Here is an 18,645-nt window from a genome sequence, read left to right on the forward strand (position 1 = left end):
TTCCCAAAGCTTTGGAAATGGCTTTATAACCCTTTCCCGACTGATAGATCTCAATTACTTTCTTTCTCAATTGTTCCTAAATTTCTTTGGGTCTCGGCATGATGTGTCAAGCAGCTCCTATTTAAGTGATGCCTTGATTGTGAACAGGTGTGGCAATAATCAGGCCTGGGTGTGGCTAGATAAATTGATCTCAGGTGTGGACAACCACAGTTATAGTATGTTTTAACAAGGGGGGCAATCACTTTTTCACACAGGGCCATGATGGTTAGGATTTTTTTTCACCTTTAATAATTAAGACCTTCATTTACAAATTGCATTTTGTTTTTACTTGTGTTGTCCTTGACTATTGTTTAAATTGGTTTGATGTTCCGAAACACTTAAGTGTGACAAACATGCAAAGGAACAGGAAATGAGGAAGGGGGCAAATACTTTTTCACACCACTGTAACTGTAATATCCATATCACCTGTGCCATCCATCAGATTCGCATCAAGGCTGGACAGTTAACCATACATTTCACCGTATCTCCCGCAAGCTATTGTCTTACCTGTTAGTGTTGAAGTTGTGTGAATTGAAAAAAAGCTACATCTAAGATTAGATTAATTATACAACCAAGAAAGAACAAAATGAGAACAAACACAAAACCTCAGCTGGTATTCTCTGTGCTCATAACTAGCAGCTCTCTTGATGTATTTTGTCAGGATTCAAAGTTAGTGTCACCCAGCGATGATAAATATGTTCAAGTGTTGAGGTCCCTGGCAGTTGCGGAAAATAAACAAACAGAAATTAATTTAACGGAATTGCTGGGAAAGCAATATGCATCAAACTGGCGTCTTACATTAAGGTGAAAAAGTCAGGAATGATTCTGTAATAAGTAGTCACAAATTAGGGCTGTAAGATTAAAAAGATATTCATGAAAAAGCAATTAAATTGAGGTTGGCAACTTACAATTCCGTCAGAGATAGCACTAGGGTTAAGACCTGAAATTGAAGTGGGCCAGCATTCAACCATCTGTTTACTTTTGAGAAATTCTGCCATTAGAAATAGCCAAGAACATTACTGTAAAAGAAGTGACTGAACAAAAAACATTTGGCGAGAGAAGCCCCCCCCAAACATGATCATTTTGAGTGAGTTTCCAAAATGATAATAAATCAAAATCTCAAAATAAAGACAGTGGTGCATTTTAGAAAGGGGTATATGAAAATAAAACATGGTTGTTATTATAAAAACGATGCACGGAAGCACAGATGATTCCTTGTTTGTACCTTGATAAAATTATGCACAACCAACACAAGATTGCTACACAATAACCACACACATCTTTTTGTGTCACGCAGTTTGCGTTACATTTTTGTATGGAACTGTCCAGTGACTTTTTATATGCAGATTGTAGAATTGTATGTATATTAATGCTGTTCAGGGAATACCGTGGTATTGTCATATTTGGGAATTTTTAAATTTTCTGGTTAAATGTTTTTAGAATTCTCTTGTATTAGGGAAATTCCGTCTAAAAACCCATTGCATTATCTTACAAATGCATTACCACAAAGCTTATAGCAAGGCTGTTGTGAGTTTTTGTCACAGGACAAATCAAGCAGACGAAGAGTAGTTTGAATAAGGGTTAAAATAATGTACTGTGCACTGAACACAATTTGTAACTGTTGAAAGTAAGAGCTAGCATAGTTATAAGTCAATTGCTTTACTATAATAGTAATTAAGAACTGCTGGTAAAGGATTGTGGACTGAGGTCCAGTTGCACCCTCTGATTTTGTAATGCTCTTATTTTGTGAGCCATTTTTGATAATGCCCAACTGTAATTAGCACAGCTTTTCAACATTTTTGTTATTTAATTATTAATCACACCCACCCTGTGCATATTTAAGAACCCCTCGTAAACAGCCCTCTTTCTTCAAAATGCTTAGGTACAGGTTTAATAAACACTATATTTCAGTTCAGTATGTTTTGTTCACCATTTAAACCATTTAGGATTATTTCTGATGCAAGTTCCTTATGTTTGACCACCGATATCAGTGATCACCTGTGGAGACCCTGGTATTCCAGCAAATGGACTTAGATTCGGTGAGGACGCCATGGTGGGCCAGAATGTGACGTTTATGTGTCAGCCGGGGTATGTGATTATAGGAGGGGACAACGCTGTCACAAGGACCTGCACCAATAATGGCACCTGGAGTGGCACCATGCCAGTATGCCAAGGTAAGTACCTACCACAAATGCACACAGACGCATACACTGCATCGTACACATGCTGCAGTAGACAGTCAACCTTGATAACCATTAGACCGTGCTGTAACAACCTTGGCACGCTAGCACACTGTCACGTACACTATAGATTGCATGCTTACAACCTGAGATCTAATGAGATTTGCAAGCAAGGTGACACAGAACTGCCTATGTGGTCAGATGTGTCATATTGTTCACGTCAGTGTGCTGATAACGTAAGTACCAACAAAACATAAGGTTGAATGTCTACAGAGAGACACAAACCCTCACAAATGTATATTCAGGCACATATATAGCATATAAACCTACACATTAACAATATTTTTTCTGAATTATGTCCAGTGCATTCCTACATTACAGAAGTAGGCTTTCTGAAAAAAAAAAATAGAGCCCTTGATCTAGGTCAGTCATTCCACCTACACCTGCAACTACAGTTGCACCTGTGGTGGCACAGAGCAAAGACCTAAAGTTCCACTGACACCTGATGATGGATGGCTAACAAGTCCTCTTCAGCACAACAAAATCCCTCTAATTGTACTCCCAACAGTTAATCATTGGTTGCCTCTTTCTAAAAGTTTGTGCACACTCTATTGGCTTGATTAACATCAAAGTTAGAAAATCCACTAAGAGGACTTAGTTGTTAAATGCCTATCAGCACTACATCACTTTATGATTTATGACGCACGAGTGGAGGCATAGATTAGCATGTCTGCCATTGACACCCAAAAATACGTATTGCAGGGAAGATTAACTTGTGCAGCAAACAGTTCAAAAGTAAACCAAGAAAGGGAGAAGCCCACAAGGCAAATGGGGGCTTATGTTGCTAAGGAACTGTTCACAGGCTGCTGTCTCAGTTACAGAAAGGAAAGCTGGCGTTGTATTTGCCTTTTGAAAAATGGGAGTTTGAGAGACTGACATGTACACAGACAAACATAACAGGTGGGAGAAATATGCACAGCAAAGTTAGAGAAAGGCAAACACATAAATTCTTTGAAAGGGAATGAGCGTCAGGGATTGTAAAAACATGATGCTTGGATATAATGACTATCTCTGTGTCTATATATGCGCAAATTGACAAGAAGTCGTCGGTCATCGCTTTTCCTTTGTTCAATCCGTGGGGAGCTGTGATTTTAAGCCGCACGCTTCTTGCCCTCCTCTCCCCCAAATTCCACAGGATGCGTAACGGCTGCGGAGTCATTTGGGTTCCATTAAAGTCAATGTGTGTACCTCCACTGAGTGCAGAACGGTTGCGTCCCAACTTTGGCAATCCGCAGCAGATACGCAGAGCAATATGTGTGTTCTGCACTTGTATATACGCAGAGAAATTCAGCATACAGTAGTGGACAGGACAGGAAGTGGAGCACAAAAACAAAATAAAACATCCAGTTAATTTTCAAAATAAAATATACTGTGCTAATTGCAGATCATATTTCCCTGCACTACACCTTGAAAACACAGCACAGGGTTGTTTCCTCTCTATTCCTCTGGATAGAAACACGCTGTTGTTGGTTTTGTGGTTCTATTCTACATGAATTTTTAAGATCTTGTGGGTCCTCGAGACTTCAACTGGCAGTCGTAGCCATAGCCGTTCCGCAACAAATCTGGACCTGGTCGGGGTTGACGGACAGCGGAGCCGATCCGCAGCCATTCCGCATCCTGTGGAATTTTGGAGGTCAGGCTCCCTGTAGAACCTTGCCTCGAAGTTTACAACATCCAAACTGACACTGATTGGTAATATTTCATGGGTGTGTTTCATTTTTAAAGCTCCCTGTTCTGTGGTATGTTGAAGTTGTTGGCGGAATAGATGGTTGCACAACTGTTACCCAAGGCAGTTTAAACGGAGAGAGATACACCGGGCGTGTGTGTATATGTGCACGTGTGTGCATAAAAGTGTGTGAAGCTCCTAACCTCCGAGCCCAAATCCTTGACAGCTACCGCAACAGCTAAGGCGCTCAGCCCTGGTGCAGCAACGCTTGATGGGTGTGGTGTGGCGAAACCTAGAGCTTAGCCGTCCTCATCCCACCCGCATCATGCATGCATACATTCATATGGGGGCATTAAATTACGCAAATGTATCTCATGCATGCATAGGCACAGATGCTTACACGCCTTCATGTTTGCACCCACCACCGCTGCCTGAGTGCTGTCAGATCGTACTCACCTGCCTCATTTTGCTCTTGCCACTGCTCTCCCTTTTCCAATTGTACTTAGTTGTCTCATGGGGTTAATGAATAACAGAAAGGCAAGAGAGAGGAGTTTGATTACTAAGAGTGTTTGCTCTATATTCATTTTTATGATTCCTCATTGTGGGTGGGGTATTAAGGAGTGCAGAGGTTTAATACTTTACTTTCTCTTCTTTTGATTGTTTTCCTCTTCTTTGGTCTAAGTCTAAGACTAGAACAAGTAATAGAGCAGCTCACTTGTAATCACAGCTTTTTTGTCATCTCTTTTACTGACAACCTACGCTGCAAAAGATCTTAAAAAAGGACTGAGAACATTTCTATTTTCTCGCATCTGAAACTAAAAACAATGCCTCTTCCAATAAGATCAGTTGTGTTTTTCTTTTGAATGATTGGGTTCAAGTTTAAGGTGCAGCGGTTCCGGCAGCTTGAGCTGTTTGAAATTGTCATGATGCGCGACATCTGTGATCTTTTCATAGATTTGGATGATGTGCCGCATGGATATGGGGGGGGGTTATGTGTGCCGACACTCTGCATAATTTTGCACATAATGTGTTTGTATCAGTGCTCACCACCCTGCGTACACACACTGCCGATGACACATCATAAGCCTTGCCCAGCAAGGATTCAGTTTGAATCCCAGGTTTGGTGTGTTCAGCTAAGAGGCACTAATGCTGCTTAGAACTACTTAGGAAAATAAGGACACGCTCACTCGTCCCATTCAGTTCTGCCTGCCACCCGTGCCTTTTTTATTTTTATTTTGTCATTTATTTAAAGTCATTTTTGATGCAGCTCTTATGGGATTAGTAGCCCTACTTTTCTAATCAGTGTAATTTGCCCATAGTACTTGCACATGTGCACTCACACGTTCTCCCTCCCCCTTTCTTTTTCTTTCCCTCTCTCTTACTTTCAAACAGACATACTGTAGGGAGACACACGTACACACCCAAATCAACCTTCTGCTTTACAACGTTTAGCTCGGCATTTTAAAGAGGTATTTCAGAATGAAGTGCCTTTTTTTTCTGGGGCTCCAGAGCGGCAACGTGAAAATCCCAAAATGAAGGCACTCTTTACTAACTCATTACCATCAAAGAGAAATCATTTCAAGTGAACTTGTTTCTCCTTGAGAACTTGAGAAAGAAAATTACATTACCAAACAAATCATTAAAAAACAGATGGCAAAATCAGTATGGTTTTGCCCTTAACTTTGATTCATGGCCTAAATACCTTTCCAAATATAGCATACATCTAAAGCATATATACTGTATACTGCTGCAACTTGTCCATATGGAAATCCTTTTGGATCCACTGCCAACCAAGAACAAAAGATGGTTCCACCTTGGAGAGGATGTGTGAATATTCCACAGTGGCTTGCTCCACATTTACTGTAAGTTGTTGTGTGGAAAAAGAAAATCTATCTAAACTTTACGAGGCAAATTAATTGTCTATCATGTGCCTACCTTATATTAACACGTTCACTGTCACGAAAACATCCTTATTTTCAAATTTTAACCGTGATACAGTATAAATCCTAGCTTAAATTGACTTTAGCTATAAATTGAACTGAAATCGGTAACACTTTATAATAACCGTCATTAATAAATGGTAAATTGAAATTCATCATTAGTTAATTGTCATTAACTGTTAGTCAGCTATTTAAAATTGAGACATTGCATCCAAATTAGTTGCCTTTATTCTCATTTTTAATATATAATTGTACATGTAAAATTATTTTAAATTTCATAAATATGTCTTTTTCTGGTCGTCAGCAATGGTGTTTTAGTTTTGTGTGCTTCTAAACTTGCGAGTTAATTCTAAAGGTACAGTCAGCAAGTACGGTCTCCCCAAGAACACAAGTCCGTTCTTTGCTTACTTGGTATTGAGAGACGCCCTTTGTCTTTCTAATGATGCCTGTGAATGCTGTGGGTGCTTGTGACTCTTTTCATTGTCATGCCCAAAGTCAAGATGCTATATTTATGTCATGCCTATGTTGTTGTTCTGCCGAAACACAAAACCTTAATTTGAGAGCCAGAATGTTAACATTACACTTTAAGGAACTGGATTTGTAAACTCAGCATCTGATCTTGCCAGACAACCTGACTTCTATTTGCAGATCTTTGTGTAAGTGTTTTGGCATACATGTGTATGTCTAAAAAAAAAAGAGAGATTTGGGGAAATGATGGGTGTTGAGGGAGGATAGTAATGGTATAAAACAACTGCTATGATTTATTCACATTCCTAAAACCTATCCGCGTTCCCACGGGTTCATCTCCAAGTGTGTCAGAACAAACTCCAAGCTTAATTATGCATTCATTTATTACATTTGTTGAACAGAAAAGTTTATGGTTTACACAGACACAAGATGTCTTCTGATTTCTCACAGAAATAATTCAGTATACTCCAAACAGAAACGGCAAAAAATTCTGATGCAATCACAGTCAAAACACAAACCATTTCTCTTAAATTCCACATTCAGTCATAATCCACATTATTTAGAACTGTGAATTTGTGCCACCTCTATTGCCTCTTATCTGTAAATTAGCACCATAATTTGAAGCATCCAGTGCAATAATAGATTTGACAAAACATGTTCATGTTTAACCTTCATGGAAAAGCTATCTTCAGTCTCTTTTTCGTCTGAAAAAAAGAAAAGCCTTCCGGGCATTTCATCATTCTGGATTTAAATGGAAAGATAAAACCTGTAAGAATGACAATTTATTTGGATTAATAGTGGGTTCATTTCAATGTTTAATACACCACTACACCCTCTTATCACCGCCACCTCAATTTATCAAACTAGATTAAAAGTGGAAAGACCCAGGATATAGCCATATCCCTGTAAATCCACATAAATCCTAGTAATTATCTCCAAGGTTTAACATTGTCTGTTGTTCTAGAGTTACACCCAATAGCTGTTTTGTTTTAATTGTACAAAGCAACGTTTTTTAAGGATCTTTTCTGATCTTTCATGCTTGTGTCCAGGGCTGTAGAACCACATTTTCTCAAGACCACTGAATTGATGTTCTTGCTTTAATTCGTATTTTGGCTTGGACATGTCTCGAAGTGACCACATTCCCACAACAGATGTTTTGGGTGGGACGCCATACAAAGTACTGTCTATGCACAGTAGCTCAAAACTATCAAGGATTGAAATCAACTCTAACTCCTTCATGATTGCTGTCAACCCCCATGCCACAACAACATGCAGCAATTACAGATTCAAATTATGACATTGGAAAGGTCTACAAGCTGTCAGTCTATTTGTTTGTATTATAGAGTTGCAGTATTTCAAATGCATTTTTTTAAAACTTTTTTTGGGGGGTGGGGGATATCAATATATATCTTAATTTGGTTTCAGCTCCACTCTCTTTTGTATCCTGGTCTTGATTCAAACTTGATTTAAGCTTATCTTGACTGTGACTGTGTCCTCACTACCCCCACAGTGGTGACATGTCCTACACCTCCACCCATACCCAATGGCCTCCTGGAGGGCTCAATCCTGGAGTGGGGTACCAGCGTGAGCTACAGCTGTTTAGCTGGCTATGAGCTGTCCTTCCCCGCTGTGCTCACCTGCACAGGCAATGGGACATGGAGCGGTGATCTGCCTCAGTGCTTGCGTAAGTCACCATTTTGTACTTCCTTGATAATTATAATGATAATTAAAGAGGTCTCCAGAGGAAATCTTCTAATGTTTAGACTGAAATGGTCTCAGTGACATTTCTGTTGCTGTCTGGAAAAAAAGGTAAGTAAAATGTTGAACTCATAATTCCACTATAGCATCCTGTTGCTTTTGATCATCGATTTATCATACATGGATAATACTATTTGAAAGTAAAGCCAAAAGATTCTACCTTGCCTCATTGATTTGACTGTGAAATCACAGCTGTGCATTGATGTGTGAAAAACATGGAATTCTGAAAGTTATAATAATCCATTCAGACATATTCCTAACAGTGAACAAATGTATTTGGGGAAGTCATAAAATAACAGGTACTGTTTCCACTAGTTAATGCTGTGATTTTGTAAAGGTGTTAACAATCACTCTAATTGTTGTAAACATGTAAATGCTGCGGTGACCCGTTCGTAATGCTGCATGATGACACTGCAGGAGGACTACGCCAATGGAAGAATCACAAGAGACCACGACAATAAGTGGCTAATATGCAGATTTAGATTCCCTAAAAGTGTGCTTTTGGATCTATGTACCGAAGTACTCTGGTAATCTGTTATTTATAAATGAAACATTACTTACAGTTATGCGTATGTACGGTTTTATGAATCTGAATGATTTGAATGATTTTTTGGTGCACGTATACTTTTAGAAAAGATCCTACGCACACATTTTATACATAGGACCCCGGGTCTTTTTTCATAAGGAGTGAGATATACTCCTAACTAGTGGCAACACAATGGTTTACTCTTTAATCAAACCCTGAAAATGCTAAGCATGAGGAGGTAATTGTATCCTACGTGTTCATAAATGCAAATTAATATTCTGTCATTGGTACATAAAATGGAACCTCCAATTTACATTTTGATTAAATGAAAAGTAAATTGACCTTGAGCTTCAGAGCTAAAGCTACAATGTTGATGAGCATGATGATGTGAGTGGAACCACAAGTGTCTGATGCTCTGTACTACATTGAGACCTTTTCAGAATCATCTTTGCTAGCATAATAATAACTCCTGGGATGCTTGACTGCTCAAGAACATCTTTCTGTCATCAGAATCAATTACATTATATTGGTCAGACAGAGATGAAATAGTAAAGTACAAGCAGGTTTGTTTCTCTCTGAATGTTAGTCAGGAAAAAGTGGAACAAAAACCAATGGCACTTAAAAAATATTCATGCACGACACTCCGAGTGTTGTTTTCTGACTGCCGTGCTGCATTAAAAACACCTTCACTTAATTGGTTTTGACTGCTAAAGTGCTACATTTTGCATCAAATCAGTTAATAATTACAGCCGTCTTTTGCAGGGAATCTCTGCTGCCTGAAAGCTGCATGCATTAATTGTGCAGACAGTACTACACTGTGTTGATTGCTAAGTTTAGGTGAGAGTTTATGTATTGGAAGGAGATAAGATCGTTTGCAGTATTTGGGATCATGAAAAAAACAGTCTAGGACCAATGAGCCTATTTAAAAAGAACTACACTCACTTCTGTATTCTTTTGTAATTGATGCTAATGACAGAATTTGGTGCTTGTGGCCGTATTCAGTCAGGCGGACATGGTCCCATATGGGTATTTAGCATCTGAGATCCAGCTGACAGACTGCTAGTGTTTGTGACCATGCAACTAGAAGCACAGTTCCTTGTGCAGCCATTTGCTCTTCTAAATGACCACATTGCGGTCTTTTAGTGTAGTTATTGCATGTCAATGTGCACACTGCTTAACTGTAAATGATCGTATTTGTCTGTTAAAATCAGATCACTGCTAAGTGACCAACTGCTTGTTTCTATGAGGTGCACTGGTATATCTTTTGTTCTCGTCCTGAGTAGTTATGATAGGTAAAACAAATGTCATCTGGACATAAAAAATGGATAGGGTTCCACTTGGTAAATGTACCATGTCTACTTGCTGTCTACCAAAATTATTTGGAGCAGTGTCATTCCTCAATACACTACAATCATTTTTACACATCGGCACCCCCAAAACAACGTTTTGCAGCTATGTGAGCGAGCAACCTTTATGTTCCATGTTGGTGTTTAATGCGTCTCAGCTGAGAGTTTTTGATGTTGTAATTGCATTTAATAGCTCCATGACTTACAACCTAGAATGCAGGTTCCAATACTTGTGCAAAATTGAGAATGAGAGCCATAGACTATAAATATCATTTAGTGTGATCAATAACCAGCTTCTTTAAAGAACCAGGCTCTCCTAAACATGTTGTTATAGGTAGCCCACTACAGTACTTGAAGCGGAAGGATGTCTGTAATAAATCACAGAGATTTACTAAGGCAAATAAATGATTCTGGAAAATGTGGACAACAGGGAAGAAAGTGCTGATCATATTTGTTGTGGAAAAGGCTATTATCTATGCATTAAAATGTCAGCACTGTACTATCTACCGCAATCTCAGGTGCTAGTCCCTATAAATCGTCAAGTCATTTTTAAGTGGTAAATCCTTAATTGGTGTCAACGCTCACAATGTAGTAACCAGACTGACCATTAATGTGCATACTCTGCATTACTTTATAAACACACAAATTTGTCATGAATGGAACATCTGTAAAACCACACAGGACAGTAACTGTTTTGTGCCTCTGCATTGGATGCAACTATAAAGATATGCCCAAGTATTGGTCAATGTAATATATAATAATGTACTCGTGATTTGAAATCCATCTGTGCATTTCTTAAAATCTGTACTTCTGTGAGCACTTGCAGCCAAATACAATTAAGATGCATGTTTCCTATCATAACACATGTGAAACTGCGAGAAATGCAGTAAAATGCAGTGTCTGAGAATGCTAGTTCATGTGTCTGCAGGGATGAGACTGTGATCCCAACTTTGAATCTGAATCTGGCCTCTGCATACTGATTACTTCAAAGCATTGATAATTCATCAAGGAAGGAGTAGCTGTGAAAGACAGAGTGAGAAAAAGTTTGACTAGACTCACTCTCTCTAACTCATCCACCAACATGCGCGCTCACATACACACACACACACACACACACACACACACACACACACACACACACACACACACAAACTTCAAATATGCTGAGCTTGGTTTTGCCCGCAGCCATTTCTCTTATATCCATAAAACAGTACATTATTTCACTGCAGATGGTAGCTTATGACTTATGTGCATGTCACCTGTTTGGCCCATTGTCAATTTCAGATTTGCATCTGTATTTGTTGACATATCAAACGTGGTCAAACTAATTATTGGGTGCTGGGGGGTTTGAAACTTACAATGCATCGTTTTCAGGTGCAACCTGCTCTATAGGCAAACATGTTTTCTTGGAGAAGATATGTTCCTGAATACAAGGATTTGTTACTGAGATAGCAGTATTTGCAGAAATGGCTGGATTTTAATATCCTATTTTACTCACTCTATATCTATCTATCTATCTATCCATCTATCTATCTATCTATGTACACACACACAAACACACCACACTGTATATTTTATATTATGTCAGGGACTGGCTGTGGGAAGACCCCTGTTGGTTCCTGACTTTTAGGAAGAGAGCAAAGGAGAACTTATCTCTGTCTCCAGAACTCCACACAGCAGCACATGTCAGCTCTAGAGAAGCAGCCTGCCTTATTATTGGCTTGATCCCACAGTGCTCTGGCTGTGTGACTGAATGCTCTGACTCTCGTCCTCTCCACTGCTCTCTCACACACTGAGCTTTTTTGAACCTCCTACATTAACTTGAGTGACTTTTACTGATCAGTGTGGTTATAGTGAATGTACTGTATTTGTATTTGTGTATATACAGGAAAGCTGGATAAAAAGATACATTGGCATGCAGTAAAATGACTGACTTCTCTTCCCATCAAACTCACTCAACCTAAATTATTTGGTTAATTTGATTAGATGTCTATGAGCAATACATTGGAGGAGCAGCAGTGATGAGGCAACATGGCTTCATCTGCTGAGGTTGTGGCTTGAGTCCATTAAAAAAGCCGATATCATACCAGAGGCTCTGGGAGCAACAGCGGCAGCAGATGGCTCTAGTTGTGTTCACCCCAAGGCCTTGTCAAAAAAATTATTTCACTTGCTAATTATTTTGATCTAAAAATGAGTGCCATGACCTCCCTCTTTGCAACCAAGATGAATATTCACGTACCTACTCTAACCACACAACAGGAAGGTTGATTGTTGGAAACAAAACAATGGTAAAGCAGAGCAATTCATCCTGTGACAAAGACGTCAACGCATCTGCCCACATGCAAATAAAAAATGGCCAAAGGAATTACTGCAACAAGCATAATGTCATTGCAATTTGAATAATTCACCTAAGACGTTCCAAATCATGTAGAAAGACATTCATATTCACATTGAGGTACTCAAATAAATCGGATATAATAAAAAGCCCATTGAAAATGTCAAATCTCAGAGCATCAGTAGAAACCACTTTTGACACTCCTCATCATGGTCTGATCTTGCAGATCTCTGCATCAGGTGCAGCAGCAGCCACACATGTTGTTATATGTGAATTAAATGCTGAATAGTCTACACAATGCTGCATTCAATTGACCATATGTGAAGGTTAAACATAGATGAATGTTTGAATTGCATAAATGGGACAGAGGAATAGTGCATCAGCACTGACATGAACTGGATGAATATTTGCAAGAAAATGTGTAACATCTGTGTTGGATTTGTTGGCCCCCAGCTTATCACATCAGCAAAATTCCACATTCCACATTTCTGCTCCTGCAGCCAAGTTCTGTGGAGACCCTGGTATGCCTGCCAAAGGACGGAGAGAAGGGCGCAGTTTCATCTTCAAGTCTGAAGTGGTGTTTAGCTGCAGCACCCCTTATGTGCTGGTTGGATCAACAACACGCATGTGCCAGGAGGATGGCACCTGGAGCGGATCTCAGCCTCGTTGTATAGGTACTGAATTATTAGCCTGTATGTTGAATCAGCTAATGAACAGAAAAATCGGATTTTAGACTAGGGTGTAGTTCTTTGGTTTTGAAATGGTCAGCTTTATTTCTCCTGATTTTCCACGGCTTTACATTATTGATCTGAATGTTATCCCAGCATTTGACTTTTTTACATGCAAAAGATGACCATTTTAATTTGTAGAGTCAACTGACAAAAGTAGTGAAATAAGATATAGAAGATATCTGCCAGGTCCCATCCCACCATTCCTAAAATCATACTCTGTTGGTTGTCTTGAAGCAGCTAACATATGTATCAGAACACATTTGAAGGTAAACTAGTATTAGTGTGTTGCCATCTGGCACTGATGTGAAACTAAATCATGAGAATGAATTACATCATTGATATTGTTACCTCAGGGGTGATGCTTTATAGTTGCAGCCTAGTGTTGCTGAAAAAAGGCTTTACCAAATGGATGTCTTAATTTGAATTTAGTCTCACTGATGATTAAACGTCTCAATAAGTCCATATTCCTGGGTAAAAGCTGAGGAATTCATGATCAAAGAGATTGAAAGATGGCAGGGCAATTTTGCTCATGTTACCACACCACTTCAGTAATTGTCCTCTGGTACATTGTACACCAGAGTGAAATTGCTTCGTCATTATCAATGATTGCCCCTCTGTCATATTCTCATCTTTTCTCTACTGCAATTCCCCTGCTCATCATGACAATGATTTCTTGTTCCAGAGCCCACAAGAACCACCTGTGAAAATCCAGGGACCCCTGAGCATGGCTTCATGAATTACACAACCGGCTTCAAGGTAAAACGGACCCATTTTATAAATAAAAGGTGTTATGTTATTTAACTCTGAGATTAATTTGTAACAGAAAATGTATTTTAAACGGGACCAGAAAAATCGCATTCCTAGAGACAGGTTTGCAGAACAGGTGTGTAGCTTAAAAACAGATGAAGGGTACTCAACTAGCTCAACTCAACAGGGGACTTAACTAGCACAACGTGTTTGATTTTGTGTGGATATGATACTTTACTATATACTTGCTTAATTTAGCTCAACAACAAACCTCCATGGGATCAATATGTGAAGCAGTCTGTTGGAGGTGGATGCACAAGAAGCAAAGTACCATTCAAAGCTTGCAGTTCTACTGGGTTACCTGTACTTATTAATCCTCTTTTCAAATGGGCAGTTTTCAACAGATGCTCCCTGTAGAATCATAATTTTTTTCCTTTGGATGATGATATGTGGCTGCAAGGATGAAGCAGTGATGCATGTGTATAAATATCCCAGGTGGTTGCACTGAAGAAAGCAACTAGATTTCTCTACCACTGTGAATGTGTGAAGACATGGTGCTTATACAAATCTATAATTAATGTGCACCTTATGCAGTTTAACAGTGTGTGTGAGTGTGTGTGTGTGTGTAAAATAAGCAATGCTAAAATGCATCATAGTCAAGAAAAAAACTAACATGACCAATGTTGTGTTCTCAGCAGCTCCCTTGAGATGCTTTCAGCCAGTGTATTTCATTTAATTTCCTCCCTGTTGCTCTAAGAGTGTCACTTACAAGTTAAGTACAAACAATTTCTCCACAACATTCAGCTGAATATCTGAAATGAAATGTGTCCCACATGAAAGCAGAAGCAGCTTATTATTTGGATCACTGCTTGTAATGGCTGTACTCTTTCATTTTTCTGCATTACTGAACATCTTTACCAATATCTTGACGCCATCGCATGAGAAACATTCTTTCAATGCCGTCTTTAAACAGTTGACTGGATTGGTGGCTGAAAATCGTAGTCATTTATTAACATAAAATAAACCTTCTATATTTTTTATCAGAAAGTCAGCTCACTCACTTGCGAATGTCGGTGCATCAGTTAAGAACATAAACATGGTATTTTATTGGACGCCCACATAGCTTGGTAGAGCGCGTGCCCATATATAGAGGTTTACTCCTCGATGCAGCGGGCCTGGGTTTGACTCTTACCTGTGGCACATAACTGCATGTCATTCCCTTTCACTCTCCGCTTTCATGTCCTGTTGAATAAAGGCCTAAAAATGCCCAAAAACTAATATTTAAAAGAACACAAACACGGAATATCGCCTCTAAGAATAGTGTCATCTGCCTCCCCACACTACATATAATCATTAAAAAAGGAAAAAAAACTTTAGTGTGCAGTGTTCTTTACCAAGCTCTTTAGAATTTATGCTGGGAGCTTATTGGCATTTGCATCAGTGTATTGACTCTCTCCACTTTGTGTGCTGTCTGTTTGTGGCCAGGTGGGCAGCATAGTAGACTTCCAGTGCCAACAGGGACACCTACTGCAGGGCTCCACCACCCGGCTCTGTTTGCCAGATCTCACGTGGACCGGCATCCAGCCTAGCTGTATCCGTGAGTGCTCCTCTCGCAATATCTTTATCACTCACCCTGTCTTTGTTTTTCACTTCCCCTTCTGGCATCTTGTCACTGTTATCTGCATTCTTGGCTACTCAGACACTCTTTACTTTTCCTCAACACCCCTTCTCTCTCTCTCTCTCTCTCTCTCTCTCTCTCTCTCTCTCTCTCTCTCTCTCTCTCTCTCTCTCTCTCTCTCTCTCTCTCTCTCTGTTTGCTCAAACCTGCCATAACCTTTGCCCTCCAGTAGATTGCTGCTTCATCCTCAATCAACCTGCCATCCCAGTCGTTCTGAGAGTGAGGTGTTGTACGTGATTACTGTCATTCTGTTAGAACTGCCCTTCAGCACCAACCTAGGCCTGTGCCGTTTAGCACACTCGCTTAGCCAAGCCACTTATCTATGTTGTGATGTAATCCAATATCTCACTGGCATTCACGGAAATATTCCAAATACCAAATCATACTATAGTCTGCATTTTACTATGCATTTATATTGTAAAGACTTGAGCTGTGTGTTGAGGTAATTCAAATGATATTTTGTCATCTTGATTTCATAACCACCCCAAGATGTAACACCCACACCCAGACATTTGTGCTGAGGCCAGCAGAAACCTTGTAATACCTACCCTTCATTTTCTGCCTGATCTACTCTGCAGTGTGGGTGGGTGTGTGTGTGTGTGTGTGTGTGTGTGTGTGTGTGTGTGTGTGTGTGTGTGTGGGTGTGTGTGTGTGTGTGTGTGTGTGTTACACCTAGCTTAAACCAATGTAGTCTAATACAAGATCATTGCATTAAATCCTTCTGTCAGGAGAGTTATCATGTTCAGTATTTAACTGTTTTTGTGAGATGTTGATTTGACTTTATGGTCATTTTGGAGGCTGTAGTTTATGTTGCTGTTAAATTACATTGCGTTCAAAGAGGTGTTTCGTATATTGAGTATCCCCTTACTGAGACAAATGATGCATGCATTTGATTGGTTGCAGGCACCGGCCCTTTATGTAATAGATATTTTTAAATGTATGTATAAGCTATAGATAGGCAAATCTACAAACAGTATTATTTGCATTTTACAGTGCAGCAAAGAAACAAAATATTCTCAGAATTGTCACTTTATTATTCATGGAGTTTATTTTCTAATTCAAATGTTCATTAGAACAGCTGACAGAGGAAAATAGTCCAAAAAGTACTCCTGTCTAGACTTCTGTCATCCGACAGTTTGTCGGCCTTTCCTGCTTTACCTGTGCCTTCAAACTGTTGACCCCATTATCCCGCTCACTGAGGAATGATTCAGGAGGTTGCGCTTCCCTGGCCCCTAAATGGCATTTATTGCCAGCACTTTGACATGCCCCTTAAAATAAAAGAGCAGTCAGAGTGAGTTTAAGTCAACAGAAGTATAGGTTAAAGCTCCAGCATCTCCTCAAACTGGCACTTACAAATTTTGTTACCAGACAATTGAACACCCTCTCTCTGGAAACATTTTGACAGCAGTGTCAGCTGAGGAGCAATATCTGCATGCAGTTAAGATACAAAGTCTCCTTCTCAAGGGCTGCATGCTCTGCTGTCAAAATCTTTGAGATGGGCTGTTCTTTCATTTGTCTGTTTTGTGGAGCTTCTAAAGAAAAGCAAAATAGCAATATACATAGTAATTCAACAAAAATAGAAGATAAACCACTAAAAAGAAAATAGACTTCTAAACTTTGAAATTAAATTTTCTTTTAGTCACTTTTAAGTCCACAAACCAATTGTCTTGATTCTCCTTTGAGGAAATCTTATACATCATTATGTAACTCATTATTATAGAAATACATGATTCTATAGATGCTGTTGAAATGGTCTTAATAAAAATCCACTTCAACAGCCGCATCTTAGCATTCTAGTGCTGGAAAATGCCCAGACACAAGCTTAGTTCAGCAGTCAATTGCTTAATTCCGTACTCCTGATTGACAGTGGTTAATATTTAACTCGCTACATGTCTAGATATAATAAATTAGAACACTTGAGTTAGGGTTAATGGATGCCACATTGTCCATGGAAGTGATATTAAACGATGTACTGTATGTTAACATAAATTCAACATGAACATAAACATCAGACAACTTAGGCGATGAAAGTTTATTTATACACCGCATTTAAGAACAAGGCAATTGAAAGTACACAAAATAATAGAACAGTAGAAGTAGACAATTACTTTATTTAATTTCAATTCAATTTTATTTATAGTATCAATTCATAACAAGTAATCTCGAGACACTTTACAGATAGAGGAGGTCTAGACCACACTCCACAATTTACAGGGACCCAACAGTTCTAGTAGTTCCCTCCAGAGCAAGCAACAGTGCGACAGTGGTGAGGAAAAACTCGGACAGACCCAAGCTCTTGGTAGACGGTGTCTGACGACTGGTTGGGGTTTGAATGAAGAGTGGCAAAAGCAGTCACAAAAAATAATAGTTTGTAGAAGTTCTTTGTGGTAGTTCATGGCATAGCAGGGCACTGTGCAGCATTACAAGGCACAGCAGGACGTAGCAGGGCACCACAGAGTGTGGCAGGACGTAACAGCGCATCGCAGGACGTGGAACAGAACATATTTTAGTTAATAAAACAGAGATAAACAGAAAAGTCTTAAGTATTAAGTGTTTGCCCCCTTCCTCATTTCCTGTTCCTTTGCATGTTTGTCACACTTAAGTGTTTAGGAACATCAAACCAATTTAAACAATAGTCAAGGACAACACAAGTAAACACAAAATGCAATTTGTAAATGAAGGTGTTTATTATTAAAGGTGAAAAAAAATCCAAACCATCATGGACCTGTGTGAAAACGTGATTGCCCCCCTTGTAAAAACATACTATAACTTGGTTGTCCACACCTGAGTTCAATTTCTCTAGCCACACCCAGGCCTGATTATTGACACACCTGTTCACAATCAAGGCATCACTTAAATAGGTGCTGCTTGACACAGTAAGGTCCACCAGAAGATCCTTAAAAGCTACACATGTCGAGGCCCAAAGAAATTCAGGAACAATTGAGAAAGAAAGTAATTGAGATCTATCAGTCTGAAAAGGGTTATAAGGCCATTTCCAAAGCTTTGGGAATCCAGCGAACCACAGTGAGAGCCATTATCCACAAATGGCGAAGACATGGAACAGTGGTGATCCTTCCCAGGAGTGGTCGGCCCCCCAAAATTACCCCAAGAGCGCAGCGACAACTCATCCAAGAGGTCACAAAAGACCCCACAACAACGTCCAAAGAACTG

The 18,645-nt window shown here is 39.4% G+C and overlaps 1 protein-coding gene across 3 annotated transcripts in view; it reads left to right on the top strand.

Moving 5' to 3' along the window:
- Window positions 1-18,645, top strand: part of LOC117946024 (CUB and sushi domain-containing protein 3-like) — a 219,942-nt gene that overhangs the window by 188,162 nt on the left and 13,135 nt on the right. For all 3 annotated transcript variants that reach the window (XM_034873814.1, XM_034873812.1, XM_034873813.1), the window contains exons 59-63: window positions 2,031-2,213; window positions 7,864-8,037; window positions 12,819-12,992; window positions 13,732-13,805; window positions 15,282-15,393. In XM_034873814.1, the coding sequence (XP_034729705.1) occupies window positions 2,031-2,213; window positions 7,864-8,037; window positions 12,819-12,992; window positions 13,732-13,805; window positions 15,282-15,393 (717 nt within the window). The remainder of the gene's footprint in view (window positions 1-2,030; window positions 2,214-7,863; window positions 8,038-12,818; window positions 12,993-13,731; window positions 13,806-15,281; window positions 15,394-18,645) is intronic.

This window comes from Etheostoma cragini, chromosome 6 (genome assembly GCF_013103735.1).
Source record: "Etheostoma cragini isolate CJK2018 chromosome 6, CSU_Ecrag_1.0, whole genome shotgun sequence".
NCBI classification, from domain to species: Eukaryota; Metazoa; Chordata; class Actinopteri; order Perciformes; family Percidae; genus Etheostoma; species Etheostoma cragini.